At 48.5% G+C, this 22,675-nt stretch overlaps 3 protein-coding genes and 1 long non-coding RNA gene across 4 annotated transcripts; 1 reads left to right on the plus strand and 3 right to left on the minus strand.

Moving 5' to 3' along the window:
* Window positions 1–6,039: 6,039 nt before the first annotated feature.
* Window positions 6,040–7,718, minus strand: LOC116788454 (inositol 1,4,5-trisphosphate receptor-interacting protein-like 1). The gene has a single exon (XM_032691296.1). The coding sequence runs from the start codon at window positions 7,716–7,718 to the stop codon at window positions 6,162–6,164; it is 1,557 nt and encodes a 518-aa protein (XP_032547187.1). The 3' UTR covers window positions 6,040–6,161.
* Window positions 7,719–7,833: 115 nt separating this feature from the next.
* Window positions 7,834–8,928, plus strand: LOC116788844. The gene is made up of 2 exons (XR_004357788.1): window positions 7,834–8,337; window positions 8,760–8,928. It is a non-coding gene; the product is annotated as an uncharacterized LOC116788844 (long non-coding RNA).
* Window positions 8,929–10,765: 1,837 nt separating this feature from the next.
* On the minus strand, window positions 10,766–12,264 carry LOC116788843 (inositol 1,4,5-trisphosphate receptor-interacting protein-like 1). Its single transcript, XM_032692032.1, has one exon. The coding sequence runs from the start codon at window positions 12,247–12,249 to the stop codon at window positions 10,822–10,824; it is 1,428 nt and encodes a 475-aa protein (XP_032547923.1). The 5' UTR covers window positions 12,250–12,264; the 3' UTR covers window positions 10,766–10,821.
* A 4,527-nt stretch (window positions 12,265–16,791) lies between these two features.
* LOC116788455 (inositol 1,4,5-trisphosphate receptor-interacting protein-like 1) lies at window positions 16,792–18,621 on the minus strand. The gene has a single exon (XM_032691297.1). The coding sequence runs from the start codon at window positions 18,346–18,348 to the stop codon at window positions 16,792–16,794; it is 1,557 nt and encodes a 518-aa protein (XP_032547188.1). The 5' UTR covers window positions 18,349–18,621.
* Window positions 18,622–22,675: the final 4,054 nt, after the last annotated feature.

The raw sequence follows: 22,675 nt of genomic DNA on the forward strand, positions 1-22,675 counted from the left end.
AGATAACATTTCTTGGAATCTAATGATTGGAAGTGCTTTATTGTGATTTTATCATGATTTATGCAATTTACATGGAAGCCTGTGCAACCTGCCCAGGTGTACTGAACAACACAGTTTGACTTAATAAAGTGGCCTAATTAGAACATGTATTACTTGTTCTATCAGCGTAGTTTAGATGTGGACTATTTGTCAAGTAAAACTGTTATGAGCATGAATGAAAGAGAATCAAGTCTGGCAATTTAATTATCCACTGGTTTATGTTATTCACTGACTTAGTCAACATGCCTATATTATATCTGCCTCCAGGAGTACTGAGGTGCTAAGTCTGTTTAGAAGATACTGCAAATATGCAAACTTGAACTTAGCAGCTGGACTAAACGCAGCACAGGTGCCTGCTGGTGTCCAGTGGCTGATTTTATACCATTGCATATCTAAATAGATGTATAAATAAATCATGTTTTTTATAAAAAACACTTTTGTAACTGCAACATGCTGCTTCTCCTACTGACAGGGAGGAAAGTTCCTTGGAAAGCCACTGAAAAAGGAGGAGCCTTCGTCTGTGGAGTCATAGATTTTGTGAAAGTTCAGACACAGCTGTGTTGAGCTGGGCTTGGTCTGGTGGTGAGTCAAGGGCTGGGTTATTGTGAGAAGCAAGTAAATTCTGTCTGTCTGATGTATTTACATTGGAAGGTGCTTTAAGGTGGGCTCTCCAATGCTCTGTCTAGTACAGTGTGTCCTGATTGCTGCTGAGGCCTTTATGTACAACTACAGCCAAGATCACATACAAGGTTTGTGCTTAGTCGTGGAAGTGCCTCAGAAACCCCCATTTGCTGGAGTGAGCAACCTTGCCCTCTGATACTTTCGTCCAATATTTATGCAATATTTGTTAAGAGCACGGAGAGGTTTGCAATGGCTCCCAGGGCAAAACAATGGAGCAGCATAAGGTCAATGTCAGGTGTGTATGAAAATTGCAAAGCCTCGTGCTGACCGTCTAAAGCAGCCTTGACCCTTTGCATCCCTGACCAGCTGATTTTGTGGGGGTTCAGGCTGTCCCATCTGCAGCAGCAGCATCACACCAAGGAGCTTCTGGGCAGCACTCAGCTGGAGCAATGTGCAGGAGACAGCCAAGGCAGGCACCAACTTTGTAGCCAATGTTCTTATTTGCTGCATCTTCCTGATCATGCTGCCAGCTTCATCTTTCCAAATGGCTTTCTTTTACCTCTAATGTCTTTGTTCAGGCTGTTTGCTTCCTTCTGGTTGTATTTCCTTTTATTGCTCTTCCATGCAATCTCATCCCAGCCTCTCAGAGGAGCACAGGCAAAATCACACCAATACATCACAATAGTCAGATCTGATTCCCAGGGCTCTCTCATAGCCAAGGCACGGAGTGAAGGGTAATGGGCTTATTGATCACAGCAGAGCAACAACTCTCTCTAGCACAGATTTGACTCCTACATGGATTCTAATATGTAGATTTGTTTTTTCTCACTGGCAAAAGCAATGTGTAAGTATTCTGCAATTGATGATACAGGTCTGTTTAAGTTTGATTAAAGTGGAAACTATAAGGTTGAACCGAAGTTCTTGCCTTCTAAAGCTGCATGACTGATCCTAATGCCCTGTCCTTTTTCTGTCAATCAAGGCTGATTGGCAAAGCTTTTTAATTCAAGTCGCTAAGCAGGATGATCAGCATTTACTTAGCTAGTGTTGATTTCCACTTGACCAGGATGCTCTGAAGTAAGATATGATCTTAAAGGGCAAACCCTCTTACAAGGGATAAAGAAACTGAGACCTCCTCAATCCTCCTTGTTACCTCCTACAATCCTAACAATTGTTCTGAGCAGCTCTTGGATTGGGTCAGGGGGTTCCACAGCAGCTGGGCAAGCACCCAGAGGGGAGTGTGGCTCTGAGGGAAGTGGGAAGAGCTCCCAGGGCTGGTTTTGCCTCACTGACTTCATAAAGCACATCCAGAATGTGCACACAGAAGGGCAGAATTAACACAGAGAGTTTACTCATGATACAAAAACGAGGCACTTTTTTTCCTTGGGTACTATATTTAGATCTCTTATGTGGAATAAGAATTTGTTTGGGTTTTTTTTTAAGAATAATAGAGATTACTGAGCCCCTGGGAGCAGGCACATCTGGGAGGGGAATATGGAGCTAAGCAGGACCACTCTTAATGTTTCGTGGGAATCAGGACCCACCTCTAGCCAAGACTCCCACAGCCTCTAATGCTTGGGAAGAGCCCATGAGGCTGTCAGGGCAGTAATCTGGTGCCTTGTGCAACATGCCTGACTGCTACAGCCTTCCTCCAGCTGCAAATATCCATCCTATTCCTTGTTCAAAACAAAAGCTAAGTACTTGTCTACAGGACAGCAATCAAAAGCAGCTTGGGCCATTTGACACCCTCTCTCATTCTGACAGCAAAGCAGCACAAGCTCTGCCGTGTGACACCAGGCTGAGCCATTGGGATGAGACAGACGAGTTAACAGGAGCCATCTGTGCAGATTGGGAACTATTTCCTTCCCTTTAACAAGTTTTGGGCCAGCTGGATCACGAGGGAGTGTGCCTGCTCCTTTGTGCCACCCGAAGATGTTAGATCTCTTGAAACAGCATCCAATATGGAGCTGTTATCCGATATGGAGTGACTCAACAGCATTCCAGGTCATTAAACCGATGCAGTGCTCAGCCCACTCACCAGCCATTTGTGTACAGATCATGGATGCTCTACATCAAATGAATTCTTCTAAAATTTCTGTAATTTTCAGCATTTCTGTACGTAAGTCCAACAAGTGAAAAACAGTCAACGAAAAACCAGGGTTTCAGGAACTGTGTTGCAGCACAAAGGCTGGGATCCCATTTTCCTCTCTACTCATTTCCTTGATTCATCCATATACGCTCTGCCATGGGACCTGTGTTTGAGCATTGACTTATTGAAAGTGCTTGCTCACCTCCTCCTTTCCAAATGACACCATTCAGCTGTTGCTGTTTAGTGTGCCAGTGTATTCACATACAACAAAGATTGTGCATCCCAGCTTATGATACACTGTCTTAGCTTACAATAGTTTGGTATTACTATTTAAAGAAAAGCAAATGCCAAACAATAACAAGATTAGACTATTATTCTAAGCCTGTGTGTACACTGATATTCCTGTTAGGCTACAAGACACATTATTAAGCACAGAAAGACTATTGCACTAATGCCCCTTATAAAACCAGCCTGAGTTTGAGTACTCAGAAAGCTGCTTATCTGTTCCTTTGGAGTAAGAAGACTCAATGCCTTTCAATCATTAAAGGGGCTGAAATACATCCTGGTCTACACTTGCAAGTCAGAGAAGCCACAGACCTCTCCAAGACCTCTGAAAGAAGTAAAGCCCTTTAAAGCCCAGCTGAGCTTTCCAGAAAGAGCATTCGACTCCAGGAGAGATGCCTCATTTGTTTGTTTTCAACCAAGCTTATTTTCAAGCAATTTGAATTAATTCCCTTTATGACCTTGGGCTTTCCAGAGCTTCAGGGAAAGTCCCAGCCTGAAGAACTGTGTCATCTCAGGCTATAACAGATGGATCTGCAGGGAGAGGCTCAGCACCCAGCCCTGCACGTGCAGGTTGGTCCAAATTCCTTCCAGCATCAAGCCAACAAACAACCTTTTGCAAGGGACATTGTTCTCACCTGAAAATTTGGAGACTGGTAGGCTCAATCTGCTTATTTAGCCCAACCTAATGCAGCCCTGTACTCTTAGAAGTCCCTGCATCAAAGGTAATATTTTCACTGACAAGCTGCAAAAGCTTTGTAAATTAAGAATGTGTATGTGGAACAACAGCCCTGGATAACAACCAAGGTCCTGAAGGTTAAGGTACAACAGGAAAATATAGCAGACCTCAGGGTTACAGGATATATTTGCTATTTGCAGATTTATGTGTCTGTCCTGGTGTGTGGTTTTCATGGTTCTAATGAACAATGAAGAAAGCTATGAAGCTGAGCAGGAATGTGTCTGGTGAAACCCTGGCCTACGGAAGTCAATCCACAAGTTTTTGTAGGGCCAGGATTTGACTCTCTGCCAGCTGGCCTGTGTCTGTTGTTCTGTGTAAGGAGAGTGGCAGTGGCTGGATGTAACTGCTGTGCCCAAACATCCACTGGACCTTCTCTGCAAGTGGCATGGGCTTTCTACAAGCTGTACCTACTCAGAAAGTTTTCCAAAGGCTTGGAAAAATGAAGGTATCACTTAAGCAGCATCCTCTCCCAGAGACTGAGCAACAGCTTGGAGCATACCATGCATGCTGACAAAGGACTGTGAGAATTTGTAATCAGTGCTGTAGACATGATTTAATACCCTTTAATATGTATCTCACTATCACATCACAATGCTCTGAATTGAGGAGCTCAAAGAACTGTATTTTCATGCAGATAGCCTGCATCTCAAGTAACTCACACTACTGCAAGAGAACTGCCCTTTCAAACAAATAGCATCCTCAGGTAGCCCAGGATCATCTCAGAGTATCAGTTGTGTATGTGGAACCACAGGTATAGGGTGGCAAGTAGCTGTCCCCTCCTTCACCTAAGCCTCCATCATCTTGCCTTGGGCAGCACAGTGGTGTCATCCTCTCCTGGGACTTGATCTGTTGCTGCTATAACCCCACTCCACTTCCCTGCAGCAGCAGAGGCTTTGGTGCTTTGCTTTTTGCACATACCAACACAATTCCACTGGGTATTAAATTCCACTGGGTAGACCTGAGGTCTAAGATTTTAAAAATGTGTATCACTGTGTACCATTTCTGAGAGTCTGTTTGCACCAGCAAAGCCCCTGGTGTTGTATTCCAGGGATATTTGAGGGTTTAATGGTAAGAATAATCATCATAATAAATCTCCAATCAACCTTTTTAGGAGAATGATTGGTATGGAACAGATGAGTTTTGTCTGAAGTCTGGGTGACTTTTGGAAGCAGGAGGCAGCTGCTTCTCTAAAGTCTCTGCCATTGTCTCCTGCGTGAAACGAAGCCACGCATGAGGTCCAGCTGCCTGGTCTTGGAGATGCCATTGCAGTGTATGCAAGGGTCTGAATTGAATGTGGGGCACCCAAAGCTTTGTCCAAGTGCCTTTACTGAATTCGCTATTGCTCCTGTCCCACTGGCAAGGGACACCTTTCCCCAAAAGGATGGCTGCCAAAGTGCCAGGGAAAGAGAACAGCCCTGGGCTCCGAGGGCTCTGATGGATTTGAGGTCCTACTAGGGTCTTCCCAGGGCACTCATGGAATAGTCCCTTAAGTCCCCTGTAAATGGGAGTGATGATGCTTTCCCTCCTCACAATCTGCACGTGACACCCGCTCTGGAACTCTTTAGGATTTGAGGCAACTAATGCTTGCCAGAGTGGCAAAGGTGAATATCAGATGTGGAAACATTGCATGCAGGAGTGAACTTGAGAAGAGTGTTTACTTTTAGGAGCTAAGTGGCCACCTTCTCCCCTTCGCTGCAGAGGTTGCTCTGTGATGGGAGGGGAAAGCATAACACATGTGAACGCTGTCCCAAATGTCAAGTTCTTTCTCCTTGCCCAGCGTCCCCACTGAAGTCAGCCTCCACGGGCTCTTCAGCTGCATCAGCTCTGAGTGCCCCGAGTCTGCTTTGGCTGTGAAGGGAAGGGGCAGCAGCAAATCCTAGTGCCAAGAGAGTAGCCTGTTCTCTGGAGCCAGGGTGCCCACTTGTGTGGCACCGGCTGCCTGGGGAGACTCTAGGGTGTCTGACGCATTCAAGGTATTGAAAAGTAGCAGGAAATAAAGCCCCTGGAGTTCCAGTAGGTCCTCAGACATGAGTAGGGATGGGTGCAACTGGGCTTGATTTCCGATTCAAACCAATTCGGCACTATAGGTCAGGTCAAGTACAGTAAGAACACCCCAATGCAGATTTTGAAAGAGTAAGTTTTATTGAAACAATATGTTTAATGGAAATAACAGGACATCAGGTTGCAGATTCCTGGGGAAAATCCCCTAACTACCTATTAATGACCTATCTATTTTCTGGGGAAAAATATACTACTTGCATAATACCTACTTAAATATCTACTGGGGACAAGTGCCCCTACTATGTAGTAATTACTTCTCTATTTTCTGGGGAAAAATATACTAACTACAATCAACTACTTAGAGATTAGCTACTGCTAATCCGAGCTCTTCATTTATGCGATGTGAGCCCCCGGAGCAGAGCTGGCTTCTCCGTCAATGGCCGTGAGCAGTTGTTGGAGCCGATAGCGGAGGAAAAAGAAGTCTTGCCAGGCCTCTCTGTGGGCATCTGGATCCTGAGCCAGGTGCCAGAAAAGGTTGGGTGGCTGAAGCGTTTGGAAGTGCGGAGGCAAGTCGATCTCCAGGGGGATGCTCTGGTTGCCGATGACAAAGCAGTCCAGGCGTTTCTTCTGCAGGGAGCAGCGCAGGTAATCCAAGCTATCCAGCAGCCGCTGGCGGCAATGCCTCCTGCCCCACTGTGCCATGGGGATGGTGTTGAGGAGGTGCATGATGATGGTCTTGAGGGTATAATTGGAAAAGGCTCTGCCCACCCCAGCACGGGCCAAGAGCTGCAGGCATCTGAGGTGGCAGCTGTCAGGTGGAGCCTGCCGGGCAATGTGGCTGAAGAACTTCATCTCTGCCATGCCGTAGGTCTCCGGCCACACTGTGCTTGGGGTGAAGAGGGCCTCTCTAGACTGGCTGCTCACATAGATGTCTGAGTTTCCTTGCTGCAGCCCAAACAGCACCTCAACGCAGAAGCTTTCTCCGCCTTTGATCAGCCGGAATGCACAGGAGCGGCTGGAGGGCAGCAACTTTAAATGCCAACGGCTGGACTGAGGCAAACGCCACCAACTTGCTCTCACCATCAGACGGAACCATAGGGTAGTTTTCTCCACATCTAGGTAGGAACGAGTACAGAGGTTGTAGAGGAGGATGGACTTCTTCTTCCTCCTCAGCTTTTCCTCAGGGATGTGGACCTGCTCCACACGGATGCAGAAGTTCTTTCCTGGCATGCCTCCTGCAGTGTTCGGCTCCAGGTGGAAGGTGTGCCCCGGGGGAGGACTGAGGGGTACGAGGACACGGTACACAACAGCCTCCTTGCGGGGACTCCAACCTTCAAAGGCACTGCCCATGCCGATGGCTTGCTGTGGCACTGGGTAGAAACAACTTGACAAGTGGTGTCCAAAGGCACGCGTCAAATCATCTATCAGGTCAGTTATCATGCAACCTCTGTCCAGAACAGGCCAGCGTATGCACTCCTCGATGAACCTGCCAACCTTACTGTCAGGATCTTGCTCTTGGTCTCCGTTTGCACCGTATTTCCTTTCTTCTCTTCCAGCAGCATTGTTTTCTTCCACATTTGCACGGCCATTACCTTGATCTTCCTGTGCCTCCAAGTTGCTGCTGGCATTCTCCTGTGGTGCACTGCCGTGTGGCTCACGGCTCCTTTTCCTGAGGCTAAAGCCCAGTGCCAAGAGAAGGCCCAGGACTGCAAGAAGAGCCCAGAAGTGCCACTGCTCCAAAGTAGCCCAGAGCAGGGCTCCCCAGGCTCTGACACCGGGCTCCAGGCTGCTCTGCTCCAGCTCCTGCAGCAGCCGAGTCATTTCCTGGTTGAGATACTTCTCACGCATCTCCATGTGCAAACGGGTGGCCTCATCCAGCCCATCAGCCACCACGTGTGGGTACTGGATGAGGGTTTGCACAAGGAGGACAAGGACTATTAAGGCCTCCATGGCCTAAAGGATTAGGGAGACAAGGGGTTAAGTGGGACTGAAAGGAAAGGAAGGGAGGGGTTGTTTAGGGGGTGGGGTGGGGGTTGGAATGGGCAGGGTGGGAAGGGTGGATGGGAGCTGCAGGAAAGTTGGGGCAGGAAGGAGACGGCCCAGGCAGTTGGCAAGTAGCAAGGCCTGTCCCACTACCCCTGCAGCAGCACCGTTCCACACCCAAGATGCTCCTGTGAAAAGTCGCTCCTGAATTCCGAGAGAGAACCACTCGCTCAGGTGCAGCTTCCCGCCTGTGCGCACTCGTCGCTTGCCCAGGCTGGACTGGGGCAGCGTTACCTGCTGGGGCCGCTTACCCCTGCCCCCATTGTGACATGAGCCCTGTGATGTCACAGGGACCAGAGCACATCACAGCCAGGCCAGCCCCGCCCCTTGTCCCCACCCCAGCTCAGGGACTCAAAATGGCCCCCGCACAACCAAAGGCCCGACAGCCCCAAAATGCAGGCCCACCTCTCTGCAATGGGTCTCCAGGGACCCCCTTTCCAAAGCAGGCAGAAGCCCCCAAAGCCTTGTCAAACATCCAATTGGGTGCTGTGACTCATGGATGCTTTGCTCCCTGAGATCCCCTCCTGTGACTTGGGATGGCTTCCTTTGGTGCTGAGCTCTGTTCTTGTGGGGGCCTCTTTGATCCAAGGCCGCACGTTTGGTACGAGTGCTGTATGCGCCAGCAAAGCCCCTGGTGTTGTATTCCAGGGATATTTGAGGGGTAAATAGCGATAACAATCATCCTAATAAATCACCAATCAACCTATTGAGGAGAATGACTGGTCTGTGGGTGGTCACTGCAGGCAGGGCCCCCTGTGACAACATCCCCCCATTCTGCCCCATCCCAGCTTGTGCTGGTGGCTGTTGCATTGCCTGCATTTGGAACCAAAGAGCCAATTGTGGGCCAAAAATGGCAGAGTGCAGCATCAAAAAGAGGAGGTGATTAGGCCCTGCAGGTGTATTTCAGACTACTCATCTCTAGCATAAGCCTCTGTGGGATCCTTTTAGAGCTGTGATTGTTTACTGGTGACCGGCTGACACTGACACTGCAGGGATTGGAGAAGAACAGTTTTTCTGTGGATCTGTGGATCCATTCTGCGGATCTGTGGATGGCTAAAAGAGCTCTATTCAAACACCACGGCAAAGGGAATAAATTTTTCAATGAAGGGTTTTCTTACTCCTTGTCGGATCACTTCCTTGGTGATCTCTAGGCTTCTGTTGCTGTTCAGAGATTCCTTTGAATTTGACTCTTGTGCTCAATTGACTCTGTCGAAGCTGCTGAAATTGTCATGTCCAAATGCCAGAGTCAATTTATTCTGACTTGGGAGTGGCGACTCTGTCCAGGAAGTCCATGGTTGCTGCACTGTCAGTTCCTGTGCAAGGCACATCAGACGAAGGACAGGGAGGGATTTTTAAATTATAGGATTGTGGTTTAGTGCAAGAAAAAGGAGGGAGAGCGAGGGAGAGAAGCAGAGTGGATGGGCAGTTTCCACGATCGGAGATCAATCTGGGCAGAAGTTCCATCCAGGCAACAAGCTGGCTAAAAGGGGAGGCATCTCCCTTAAATTCAAGGGGTTTGTCCTTCCCTGCTGAAACAAAATGCCTGCTGGCTGGCCAGAGCACAGCTCCTCCAGTTGCTCTTCTGCTTCAAATGGGATAATTTTTAGCTTCTTGTCAAGAGAAAGAACACCAATTGGTTTGCTGGGAAGGCTGGAGGAGATGAGTTTTGTCTGAAGTCTGGGTGACTTTTGGAAGCAGGAGGCAGCTGCTTCTCTAAAGTCTCTGCCATTGTCTCCAGCGGGACATGAAGCCGTGCATGAGGTCCAGCTGCCTGATCTTGGAGATGCCATCTCAGTGTATGCAAGGGTCTGATTTGAATGTGGGGCACCCAAAGCTTTGTCCAAGTGCCTTTGCTGAATTCGCTATTGCTCCTGTCCCACTGACAAGGGACACCTTTCCCCAAAAGGATGGCTGCCAGAGTGCCAGGGAAAGAGAGCAGCCCTGGGCTCCAAGGGCTCTGATGGATTTGAGGTCCTGCTAGGATCTTCCCAGGGCACTCATGGAATAGTCCCTTAAGTCCCCTGTAAATGGGAGTGATGATGCTTTCCCTCCTCACAGTCTGCACGTGACACACGCTCTGGAACTCTTTAGGATTTGAGGCAACTAATGCTTGCCAGAGTGGCAAAGGTGAATATCAGATGTGGAAACATTGCATGCAGGAGTGCACTTGAGAAGAGTGTTTACTTTTAGGAGCTAAGTGGCCACCTTCTCCCCTTGGCTGCAGAGGTTGCTCTGTGATGGGAGGGGAAAGCATAACACATGTGAACACTGTCCCAAACGTCAAGTTCTTTCTCCTTGCCCAGCGTCCCCACTGAAGTCAGCCTCCACGGGCTCTTCAGCTGCATCAGCTCTGAGTGCCCCGAGTCTGCTTTGGCTGTGAAGGGAAAGGGCAGCAGCAAATCCTAGTGCCAAGAGAGCAGCCTGTTCTCTGGAGCCAGGGTGCCCACTTGTGTGGCACCGGCTCCTTGGGGAGGCTCTAGGGTGTCTGACGCATTCAAGGTATCGAAATGTAGCAGGAAAGAAAGCCCCTGGAGTTCCAGCAGGTCCTCAGACATGAGTAGGGATGGGTGCAACTGGGTTTCATTTCCAATTCAAACCAATTTGGCACTATAGGTCAGGTCAAGTACAGTAAGAACATACCAGTCCAGATTTTGAAAGAGTAAGTTTTATTGAAACAATAAGTTTGATGGAAATAACAGGACATCAGGTTGCAGATTCCTGGGGAAAATCCCCTAACTACCTATTAAGGACCTGTCTATTTTCTGGGGATAAATATACTAACTGCACAATAGCTACTTCTAGATTTGGTGGGAACAAGTGCCCCAACTATGTATTAATTACTTACCTATTTTGTGGGGAAAAATATACTACTTGCATAATACCTACTTAAATATCTGCTGGGAACAAGTGCCCCTACTATGTAGTAATTACTTATCTACTTTCTGGAGAAAAATATACTAACTACAATCAACTACTTAGAGATTAGCTACTGCTAATCCGAGCTCTTCATTTATGCGATGTGAGCCCCCGGAGCAGAGCTGGCTTCTCCGTCAATGGCCGTGAGCAGTTGTTGGAGCCGATAGCGGAGGAAAAAGAAGTCTTGCCAGGCCTCTCTGTGGGCATCTGGATCCTGAGCCAGATGCCAGAAAAGGTTGGGTGGCTGAAGCGTTTGGAAGTGCGGAGGCAAGTCGATCTCCAGGGGGATGCTCTGGTTGCCGATGACAAAGCAGTCCAGGCGTTTCTTCTGCAGGGAGCAGCGCAGGTAATCCAAGCTATCCAGCAGCCGCTGGCGGCAATGCCTCCTGCCCCACTGTGCCATGGGGATGGTGTTGAGGAGGTGCATGATGATGGTCTTGAGGGTATAATTGGAAAAGGCTCTGCCCACCCCAGCACGGGCCAAGAGCTGCAGGCATCTGAGGTGGCAGCTGTCAGGTGGAGCCTGCCGGGCAATGTGGCTGAAGAACTTCATCTCTGCCATGCCGTAGGTCTCCGGCCACACTGTGCTTGGGGTGAAGAGGGCCTCTCTAGACTGGCTGCTCACATAGATGTCTGAGTTTCCTTGCTGCAGCCCAAACAGCACCTCAACACAGAAGCTTTCTCCGCCTTTGATCAGCCGGAATGCACAGGAGCGGCTGGAGGGCAGCAACTTTAAATGCCAATGGTTGGACTGAGGCAAACGCCACCAACTTGCTCTCACCATCAGACGGAACCATAGGGTAGTTTTCTCCACATCTAGGTAGGAACGAGTACAGAGGTTGTAGAGGAGGATGGACTTCTTCTTCCTCCTCAGCTTTTCCTCAGGGATGTGGGCCTGCTCCACACGGATGCAGAAGTTCTTTCCTGGCATGCCTCCTGCAGTGTTCGGCTCCAGGTGGAAGGTGTGCCCCGGTGGAGGACTGAGGGGTACGAGGACACGGTACACAACAGCCTCCTTGCGGGGACTCCAACCTTCAAAGGCACTGCCCATGCCGATGGCTTGCTGTGGCACTGGGTAGAAACGACTTGACAAGTGGTGTCCAAAGGCACGTGTCAAATCATCTACCAGGTCAGTTATCATGCAACCTCTGTCCAGAACAGGCCAGCGAATGCACTCCTCGATGAACCTGCCAACCTTACTGTCAGGATCTTGCTCTTGGTCTCCGTTTGCACCGTATTTCCTTTCTTCTCTTCCAGCAGCATTGTTTTCTTCCACATTTGCACGGCCATTACCTTGATCTTCCTGTGCCTCCAAGTTGCTGCTGGCATTCTCCTGTGGTGCACTGCCGTGTGGCTCACAGCTCCTTTTCCTGAGGGTAAAGCCCAGTGCCAAGAGAAGGCCCAGGACTGCAAGAAGAGCCCAGAAGTGCCACTGCTCCAAGGTAGCCCAGAGCAGGGCTCCCCAGGCTCTGACACCGGGCTCCAGGCTACTCTGCTCCAGCTCCTGCAGCAGCCGAGTCATTTCCTGGTTGAGATACTTCTCACACATCTCCATGTGCAAACGGGTGGCCTCATCCAGCCCATCAGCCACCACGTGTGGGTACTAGATGAGGGTTTGCACAAGGAGGACAAGGACTATTAAGGCCTCCATGGCCTGCAGGATTAGGGAGACAAGGGGTTAAGTGGGACTGAAAGGAAAGGAAGGGAAGGGTTGTTTAGGGGGTGGGGTGGGGGTTGGAATGGGCAGGGTGGGAAGGGTGGATGGGAGCTGCAGGAAAGTTGGGGCAGGAAGGAGACGGCCCAGGCAGTTGGCAAGTAGCAAGGCCCGTTCCACTACCCCTGCAGCAGCACCGTTCCACACCCAAGGTGCTCCTGTGAAAAGTCGCTCCTGAATTCCGAGAGAGAACCACTCGCTCAGGTGCAGCTTCCCGCCTGTGCGCACTCGTCGCTTGCCCAGGCTGGACTGGGGCAGCGTTACCTGCTGGGGCCGCTTACCCCTGCCCCCATTGTGACATGAGCCCTGTGATGTCACAGGGACCAGAGCACATCACAGCCAGGCCAGCCCCGCGCCTTGTCCCCACCCCAGCTCAGGGACTCAAAATGGCCCCCGCACAACCAAAGGCCCGACACCCCCAAAATGCAGGCCCACCTCTCTGCAATGGGTCTCCAGGGACCCCCTTTCCAAAGCAGGCAGAAGCCCCCAAAGCCTTGTCAAACATCCAATTGGGTGCTGTGACTCATGGATGTTTTGCTCCCTGAGATCCCCTCCTGTGACTTGGGATGGCTTCCTTTGGTGCTGACCTCTGTTCTTGTGGGGGCCTCTTTGATCCAAGGCCGCACGTTTGGTACGAGTGCTGTATGCGCCAGCAAAGCCCCTGGTGTTGTATTCCAGGGATATTTGAGGGGTAAATAGCGATAACAATCATCCTAATAAATCACCAATCAACCTATTGAGGAGAATGACTGGTCTGTGGGTGGTCACTGCAGGCAGGGCCCCCTGTGACAACATCCCCCCATTCTGCCCCATCCCAGCCTGTGCTGGTGGCTGTTGCATTGCCTGCATTTGGAACCAAAGAGCCAATTGTGGGCCAAAAATGGCAGAGTGCAGCATCAAAAAGAGGAGGTGATTAGGCCCTGCAGGTGTATTTCAGACTACTCATCTCTAGCATAAGCCTCTGTGGGATCCTTTTAGAGCTGTGATTGTTTACTGGTGACCGGCTGACACTGACACTGCAGGGATTGGAGAAGAACAGTTTTTCTGTGGATCTGTGGATCCATTCTGCGGATCTGTGGATGGCTAAAAGAGCTCTATTCAAACACCACGGCAAAGGGAATAAATTTTTCAATGAAGGGTTTTCTTACTCCTTGTCGGATCACTTCCTTGGTGATCTCTAGGCTTCTGTTGCTGTTCAGAGATTCCTTTGAATTTGACTCTTGTGCTCAATTGACTCTGTTGAAGCTGCTGAAATTGTCATGTCCAAATGCCAGAGTCAATTAATTCTGACTTGGGAGTGGCGACTCTGTCCAGGAAGTCCATGGTTGCTGCACTGTCAGTTCCTGTGCAAGGCACATCAGACGAAGGACAGGGAGGGATTTTTAAATTATAGGATTGTGGTTTAGTGCAAGAAAAAGGAGGGAGAGCGAGGGAGAGAAGCAGAGTGGATGGGCAGTTTCCACGATCGGAGATCAATCTGGGCAGAAGTTCCATCCAGGCAACAAGCTGACTAAAAGGGGAGGCATCTCCCTTAAATTCAAGGGTTTGTCCTTCCCTGCTGAAACAAAATGCCTGCTAGGCTGGCCAGAGCACAGCTCCTCCAGTTGCTCTTCTGCTTCAAATGGGATAATTTTTAGCTTCTTGTCAAGAGAAAGAACACCAATTGGTTTGCTGGGAAGGCTGGAGGAGATGAGTTTTGTCTGAAGTCTGGGTGACTTTCGGAAGCAGGAGGCAGCTGCTTCTCTAAAGTCTCTGCCATTGTCTCCAGCGTGACATGAAGCCGTGCATGAGGTCCAGCTGCCTGATCTTGGAGATGCCATCTCAGTGTATGCAAGGGTCTGAATTGAATGTGGGGCACCCAAAGCTTTGTCCAAGTGCCTTTGCTGAATTCTCTATTGCTCCTGTCCCACTGACAAGGGACACCTTTCCCCAAAAGGATGGCTGCCAAAGTGCCAGGGAAAGATGGCAGCCCTGGGCTCCGAGGGCTCTGATGGATTTGAGGTCCTGCTAGGATCTTCCCAGGGCACTCATGGAATAGTCCCTTAAGTCCCCTGTAAATGAGAGTGATGATGCTTTCCCTCCTCACAGTCTGCACGTGACACACGCTCTGGAACTCTTTAGGATTTGAGGCAACTAATGCTTGCCAGAGTGGCAAAGGTGAATATCAGATGTGGAAACATTGCATGCAGGAGTGCAACTGAGAAGAGTGTTTACTTTTAGGAGCTAAGTGGCCACCTTCTCCCCTTGGCTGCAGAGGGTGCTTTGTGATCGGAGGGGAAAGCATAACACATGTGAACGCTGTCCCAAATGTCAAGTTCTTTCTCCTTGCCCAGCGTCCCCACTGAAGTCAGCCTCCACGGGCTCTTCAGCTGCATCAGCTCTGAGTGCCCCGAGTCTGCTTTGGCTGTGAAGGGAAGGGGCAGCAGCAAATCCTAGTGCCAAGAGAGCAGCCTGTTCTCTGGAGCCAGGGTGCCCACTTGTGTGGCACCGGCTGCCTGGGGAGCGTATCGGGTGTCTGATGCATTCGAGGCATAGACATTTAGCAGGGAAGAAAGCCCCTGGAGTTCCAGCAGGTCCTCAGACATGAGTAGGGCTGGGTGCAACTGGGCTTGATTTCCGATTCCAACCAATTTGGCACTATAGGTCAGGTCAAGTACAGTAAGAACATACCAGTCCAGATTTTGAAAGAGTAAGTTTTATTGAAACAATATGTTTAATGGAAATAACAGGACATCAGGTTGCAGATTCCTGGGGAAAATCCCCTAACTACCTATTAATGACTTCTCTATTTTCTGGGGATAAATATACTAACTGCATAAGAACTACTAATAGATTTGCTGGCAACAAGTGCCCCAACTATGTATTAATTAGTTCTGTGTTTTCTGGGGAAATATATACTAACTACATGAGAGCTACTTCTAGATTTGCTGGGAACAAGTGCCCCAACTATGTATTAATTACTTATCTGTTTTCTGGGGAAATATATACTACTTGCATAATAACTACTTCTATATTTACTGGGAAGAAGTCCCCCAACTATATATTAATGCCTTATCTATTTTCTGGGGAAAAATATACCACTTGTATAAGAGGTACTTCTAGATTTGCTGGGAACAAGAACCCCAACTATGTATTAATTACTTCTCTGTTTTCTGGGGAAAAATATACTAACTGCATAAGAGCTACTTCTAGATTTGCTGTCAACAAGTGCCCCAACTCTGTATGATTTAAGTTCGGACTGGCCAATGGTGCTATGGGGATGATGGAAGGCTTCCTGAGGTGCAGGTTGATAAAGAACTTCCATCTTCTTTAAGCTGACTTCCAACCCAAAGAGCTCAGCAGCGTCTGCAAAGCAGGATGTTAAACGCTGCAGAGCTGCTTCTGTGTGGGCAGCCAGGGCGGCGTCATCAGCATAAAGCTGCTCCCGGACAAGATGTTTTAAGGTCTTGGTGTGGGCCTTCAGTCGCCTATAGGTTGAAAAGGCTTCCATCAGTACGGTATCGAATGTAGATACCGTCCTGATCCTCGAGGTCTGCCGTGGCCCTTTGGAGCCTCCTGCTGAAAAAGACTGTGAATCGAGTTGGTGCTAGCACGCAGCCTTGTTTCACAGCATTCTTTATTAGAAAGGGCTCGGAAAGTGCATTGCCATATCTGACTTGGCCGTGCTGATCCTCATGGAGTGAGATGATCATTTTGAGGAATTTAGGGGGACAACCTAAACGTTCCAAAATCTGCCACAGACCTTTTCTGCTCACAGTGTGGAAAGCCTTGGTGAGGTCGACAAAGGTTACATAGAGACCTTTGTTCTGTTCCCTACACTTCTCTTGCAGTTGTCTGAGGACAAACACCATGTCTGTGGTACTCCTGTTGGCTCTGAAACCGCACTGACTTTCAGGAAGAATTCCTTCGGCAATAGCGGGTATTAGTCTGTTCAAGAGTATTCTTGCCAGGATTTTACCAGCAATGGAGAGCAGAGTAATACCACGGTAATTTGAGCAATCAGATTTAATTCCTTTCTTCTTATACAAAGTGATGAGGACTGCATCTCGAAGGTCTGATGGTAGCTCGCCTAGTTCCCAACAGCGCACCACAAACTCGTGAAATTTGGTATGGAGTGCAAGACCCCCGTGTTTCCAGATTTTGGGTGGAATTCTGTCGACCCCAGCTGCCTTGCCGATTTTCCCCTGCTGTATGGCCTTGAGGGTTTCTCCTAAAGTGGGGGCGGTATCCAATTGGTATTTCACCGGTTGTTGTGTGATGGATTGAATTACTTGTCTATTTTCTGGGGAAAAATATACTAACTACAATTAACTACTAAGATATTAGCTACTGCTACTCTGAGCTCTTCATTTAAGCAATGTGAGCCACCGGAGCAGAGCTGGCTTCTCCGTCAATGGCCGTGAGCAGTTGTTGGAGCCGATAGCGGAGGAAAAAGAAGTCTTGCCAGGCCTCTCTGTGGGCATCTGGATCCTGTGCCAGGTGCCAGAAAAGGTTGGGTGGCTGAAGCGTTTGGAAGTGCGGAGGCAAGTCGATCTCCAGGGGGATGCTCTGGTTGCCGATGACAAAGCAGTCCAGGCGTTTCTTCTGCAGGGAGCAGCGCAGGTAATCCAAGCTATCCAGCAGCCGCTGGCGGCAATGCCTCCTGCCCCACTGTGCCATGGGGATGGTGTTGAGGAGGTGCATGATGATGGTCTTGAGGGTATAATTGGAAAAGGCTCTGCCCACCCCAGCACGGGCCAAGAGCTGCAGGCATCTGAGGTGGCAGCTGTCAGGTGGAGCCTGCCGGGCAATGTGGCTGAAGAACTTCATCTCTGCCATGCCGTAGGTCTCCGGCCACACTGTGCTTGGGGTGAAGAGGGCCTCTCTAGACTGGCTGCTCACATAGATGTCTGAGTTTCCTTGCTGCAGCCCAAACAGCACCTCAACGCAGAAGCTTTCTCCGCCTTTGATCAGCCGGAATGCACAGGAGCGGCTGGAGGGCAGCAACTTTAAATGCCAATGGTTGGACTGAGGCAAACGCCACCAACTTGCTCTCACCATCAGACGGAACCATAGGGTAGTTTTCTCCACATCTAGGTAGGAACGAGTACAGAGGTTGTAGAGGAGGATGGACTTCTTCTTCCTCCGCAGCTTTTCCTCAGGGATGTGGACCTGCTCCACACGGATGCAGAAGTTCTTTCCTGGTATGCCTCCTGCAGTGTTTGGCTCCAGGTGGAAGGTGTGCCCCGGGGGAGGACTGAGGGGTACGAGGACACGGTACACAACAGCCTCCTTGCGGGGACTCCAACCTTCAAAGGCACTGCCCATGCCGATGGCTTGCTGTGGCACTGGGTAGAAACGACTTGACAAGTGGTGTCCAAAGGCACGTGTCAAATCATCTATCAGGTCAGTTATCATGCAACCTCTGTCCAGAATAGGCCAGCGTATGCACTCCTCTATGAACCTGCCAACCTTACTGTCAGGATCTTGCTCTTGGTCTCCGTTTGCACCATATTTCCTTTCTTCTCTTCCAGCAGCATTGTTTTCTTCCACATTTGCACGGCCATTAACTTGATCTTCCTGTACCTCCAAGTTGCTGCTGGCATTCTCCTGTGGTGCACTGCCGTGTGGCTCACGGCTCCTTTTCCTGAGGCTAAAGCCCAGTGCCAAGAGAAGGCCCAGGACTGCAAGAAGAGCCCAGAAGTGCCACTGCTCCAAAGTAGCCCAGAGCAGGGCTCCCCAGGCTCTGACACCGGGCTCCAGGCTGCTCTGCTCCAGCTCCTGCAGCAGCCGAGTCATTTCCTGGTTGAGATACTTCTCACGCATCTCCATGCGCAAACGGGTGGCCTCATCCAGCCCATCAGCCACCACGTGTGGGTACTGGATGAGGGTTTGCACAAGGAGGACAAGGACTATTAAGGCCTCCATGGCCTGCAGGATTAGGGAGACAAGGGGTTAAGTGGGACTGAAAGGGAAGGAAGGGAGGGGTTGTTTAGGGGGTGGGGTGGGGGTTGGAATGGGCAGGGTGGGAGGGGTGGATGGGAGCTGCAGGAAAGTTGGGGCAGGAAGGAGACGGCCCAGGCAGTTGGCAAGTAGCAAGGCCTGTCCCACTACCCCTGCAGCAGCACCGTTCCACACCCAAGATGCTCCTGTGAAAAGTCGCTCCTGAATTCCGAGAGAGAACCACTCGCTCAGGTGCAGCTTCCCTCCTGTGCGCACTCGTCGCTTGCCCAGGCTGGACTGGGGCAGCGTTACCTGCTGGGGCCGCTTACCCCTGCCCCCATTGTGACATGAGCCCTGTGATGTCACAGGGACCAGAGCACATCACAGCCAGGCCAGCCCCACCCCTTGTCCCCACCCCAGCTCAGGGACTCAAAATGGCCCCCGCACAACCAAAGGCCCGACACCCCCAAAATGCAGGCCCACCTCTCTGCAATGGGTCTCCAGGGACCTCCTTTCCAAAGCAGGCAGAAGCCCCCAAAGCCTTGTCAAACATCCAATTGGGTGCTGTGACTCATGGATGCTTTGCTCCCTGAGATCCCCTCCTGTGACTTGGGATGGCTTCCTTTGCTGCTGAGCTCTGTTCTTGTGGGGGCCTCTTTGATACAAGGTTGCGCGTTTGGTACAAATCACAGGGAGGCCTTTCTCTGATGCCTGACTCAAGGAAATGCAACTCCTTCCCTTGACTTTCTTCCCTCTTGACCTTTCTATAAGTGCAAAGCAAGGTCTGGCTCTGGTGCCCATGCCATGTCTCGGGGCATGGTAATCTGTACCCACAGGCCTGAGGCTGCGAGGTTACTTTACTCTCAGGTCATTCTTGACCTGAAATGTCCAAACAAGTGCTCCAATGATTATTTCAGTGCAGCATCTTGCGAGTTTGACTGCTCCTGGTACTCCCTTGAGAAAGACTGACTCAGTGAGGAGGCCCTGTTCATTTGTCTGTGGTGTTAGAGCTGCAGTTAATCCCAGTTCTCATCCCCACTGTGCAGCTGACCAGCTTTGTCAAAGGCATTCCCTGATCATGTTGCGTCCTCCATGTACTCAGCACTGAAAACTGATTTCTGAAGCATGAATGCATTGCGGAAATGATGGGACAGTTTCTGGATGGAAAAAGGCTTGATTTGTTATGCCAGAATCCCCCCTGTGCACTGCAAACCCATTTCTTCCTCATCACAACAGAAAATTATTTTAATAAATTCAAACTTTTGGTTGTCAATAGAAAAAGCTGAATTTCTTTGCCAAAGGGACAGCTCTGCTTTGAGCTACTGCATGTACTCCTCTGTTGTAGGCTGGCTTCTATCCCATTCCTATTCCTATCAATTATACCATAGAATCACAGAATCCCAGAATATGCTGATCTGGAAGGGACCCACAAGGATCATCAAGTCCATCTCCTGGCTCTGCAAGGACCATCCCCAAGAGTCACACCATGTGGCTGAGAGCATTGTCCAAATGCTTCTTGAACTCCATCAGCCTTGGTGCTGTGACCACTGTCCTGGAGAGCTTGTTCCAGGATCCAAACACCCTCTGGGTGAAGGACCTTTTTCTAATGTCCAACTCAAACCTCCCCTGACACAACTTCAGGCCATTGTTTCACCCAGGCAGGACTGACCCCTCAACATGACTTCATTCCAACTCAGGTCTCAGCGACAAGAGTTAGAGGGTACAGCTAAAATGGAAGTGCAGCTTTTCTTCAGACACCTGAGGCCAGCAATCACTTCTCTCCACATATTTGATCACTGAGTGGCATAATAATGACTCCCTGCTTTGTGAAAGCAAAACTCCTTTTTCATTCTGTTTTAAGAGGTAAATCTTTAGGATCTATGAAACTGCTGTACAGCTAAGATAAGGTAAAGCGAGAGCATAAACCACTCACTGCCTTTGAATAACTATCAAGGATTTGGCTCTCAAGTATAAAAATTCCATAAAACTCTTCTTAAGACAACTTAGTGCACTCTGCCTATACACCTCAATGAGATTATTATTTAAATGAGATTATTATTGAAAATATTCATATATGCAGTAGCTATAGGCACTTCTGAGAGAGATGAGGTGACTGAAGCTCATGTCTGCTTCCAAGATGACCTGATCTACATACGACAACCAAAGGAGGAAGATATGACCATAATGACAGGACCCTGCAGCAATAGAGTCCTTGGTCTGTGCACCCTCAGTTAAAAGAATCTGTTGACTCTGGATCAAAGTATCTTTAAGGGGTCTGATTTACGTAATCAGCAAGATTTTCCAGTTACACTGTAGGTACAAGGAGTTCACTCAAAGTACATTAAAGACTACTAGGAATGTTTAAAAACTACTGTACAGGAAGTCAGTAACAGATCTTTTCATCTTAGAATAACTGAGGCAACTACAGTCTGACTCTGATCTGTTATGTTACTTGTATTGTTTTTAAAAGAGGAGACACAGACTAATCAACTGGAAATCAGAAAAAAAAACCCATAAACTCACCCATTAGCTTGATAGTTGGGTGAGAAAAAGCTTTCTAATATCCCAAACATTTGAGAAATGTTTGTGGTACCAACTGGATTAGGCAATAACCATAATAATTGGGGAACTCTGTAGGAGTTCCCCAAAAAAGCTTCTGCAAACCCCTTTACTGGGTGGCTAATTGAAATCCAGTTTACCACATTAAGTATGTTACCTAGTCCACAGTTCTGGATTGGATCTCTTCAGGCTTCTTTTTTGATGCAGTTCCATTGAAGAGCCCACTGGTCAAAGCTCTTACCTAAGGCTTGAGGCATTAGATTCAAATAAGTACGAACCTGGCAGAACTGAAACTGGAAATGGATGCCCTGCAACACATTAAGTGTTTTAGAAACTTGGTTGTCAATAATGCTGAAGAATAATGAATAATGACAACACAAATGTAATAATTATTAACTATTTTCTATTTCCATTCAAAATGCAGGGACAGATTTGGAAGATTTTTTTAATTACAGATAAAGATAAACCAAGAAAAATTAATAATTATCTAGTATCTGCTTAGAAATGTAGTCATTATTTCCATTTACATTTACAACCGAACAGTCTTGATTTAGATTTAAATTAGAAGCCCTTTAAACTAAAGACAGTGCAAAAAAAGAATAAATATATGCACAAATCCCACTGATATGTATTTTCTGTCCTTTTTGACATGACTTCATCAATGGAAAGGATTTTGGACTAAACAGAGACAAGCCCTAGGGAGTTTTGACACAGACTTTATAGTGATTAGTGTTTTTTGGATATGACTCTGAACCATGCAAGTTGGTAGGAAAGTTTTATTAGGATCAGGGAAAGATGAAACCATGTACTTGGCAGTAATGAGAATGATGACAGGGTGGTATCACCCTCCTATTTTTCCTAAGTTCCCAGTGAGTTTGACCTCTTGCAAATTCTGCAGAGTATGTAAGCCCTGTGAATGTTTTAAACAATACAGTTTTAATCTAATATAACACTGCAAATGCTGAAGAGCCTGTAGGCTAAGAGGCAGATCATTCAAATGTAAAAACAAATTTGACTGGAGTCTAAACAATGTTGGCCTCTGTTGCAAACTATAGCTTTCTTTTGACATGGAAAGAGAGAATGCATTTTGCCAAAAGGGAATTAGCTTGGAAAGCCTTTGTAAATGATACTGTGATGAAAATAAACAGTCCCCTAGCCTTAGTTTCACAGTTGTGCAGGAGAAACCTAACAGATCATGCCTCATGTCATGAGAGCTCATTAGCTTTTGGCTGCAGCCCATGTCTTGGCCTGGGGGATCTCATGAGAACTAAATCACTGATGTCAGTCATTGCTCTCCATGATGACACCGCAGTTCTTTGCAGTGAGATGCCCCTGGTGTTTGTAGCATCCTTGCTGGTAAATAATCATTTCTGGAAACGCTCGCTTGCCTTTACACTTGTACTTTGTTGGCCGTCATTTCTCAGCCTTCCCTTTCCTTACCTGTCATCATGCTTCAATTTCTCTCTCCTCTTTTTTTATGGGTTTGAAGGTTCACAGTGATTTGGTCTCATTCATCCTTATCTGCACCTCCCTCTGCTCTAACTGCTTTTGTCTTGGCATCAGTATCTCCCTTTTTTTCAGTATCATCTCCCTTTTACTCATTTGTTCTCCCAAGGAAAAATGGACTGAGCTGCAGCAATTCCATCTCCCTGTGGGGGGGCGAAGAGTCAGGGAATTGAGAAAGCTACATGGTTTTTTTGCTAGAAATGGGCATTTAGACATTTCTCCTTCTCCCTTTATGTGCCAAACTGCT

This window comes from Chiroxiphia lanceolata, chromosome 6 (genome assembly GCF_009829145.1).
Source record: "Chiroxiphia lanceolata isolate bChiLan1 chromosome 6, bChiLan1.pri, whole genome shotgun sequence".
NCBI lineage: Eukaryota > Metazoa > Chordata > Aves > Passeriformes > Pipridae > Chiroxiphia > Chiroxiphia lanceolata.

Bases quoted from the DNA above. Each gene is read 5' to 3' on its own strand.
- LOC116788454 (XM_032691296.1), bottom strand. From the start codon at position 7,718: ATGGAGGCCTTAATAGTCCTTGTCCTCCTTGTGCAAACCCTCATCCAG.
- LOC116788843 (XM_032692032.1), bottom strand. From the start codon at position 12,249: ATGACTCGGCTGCTGCAGGAGCTGGAGCAGAGTAGCCTGGAGCCCGGT.
- LOC116788455 (XM_032691297.1), bottom strand. From the start codon at position 18,348: ATGGAGGCCTTAATAGTCCTTGTCCTCCTTGTGCAAACCCTCATCCAG.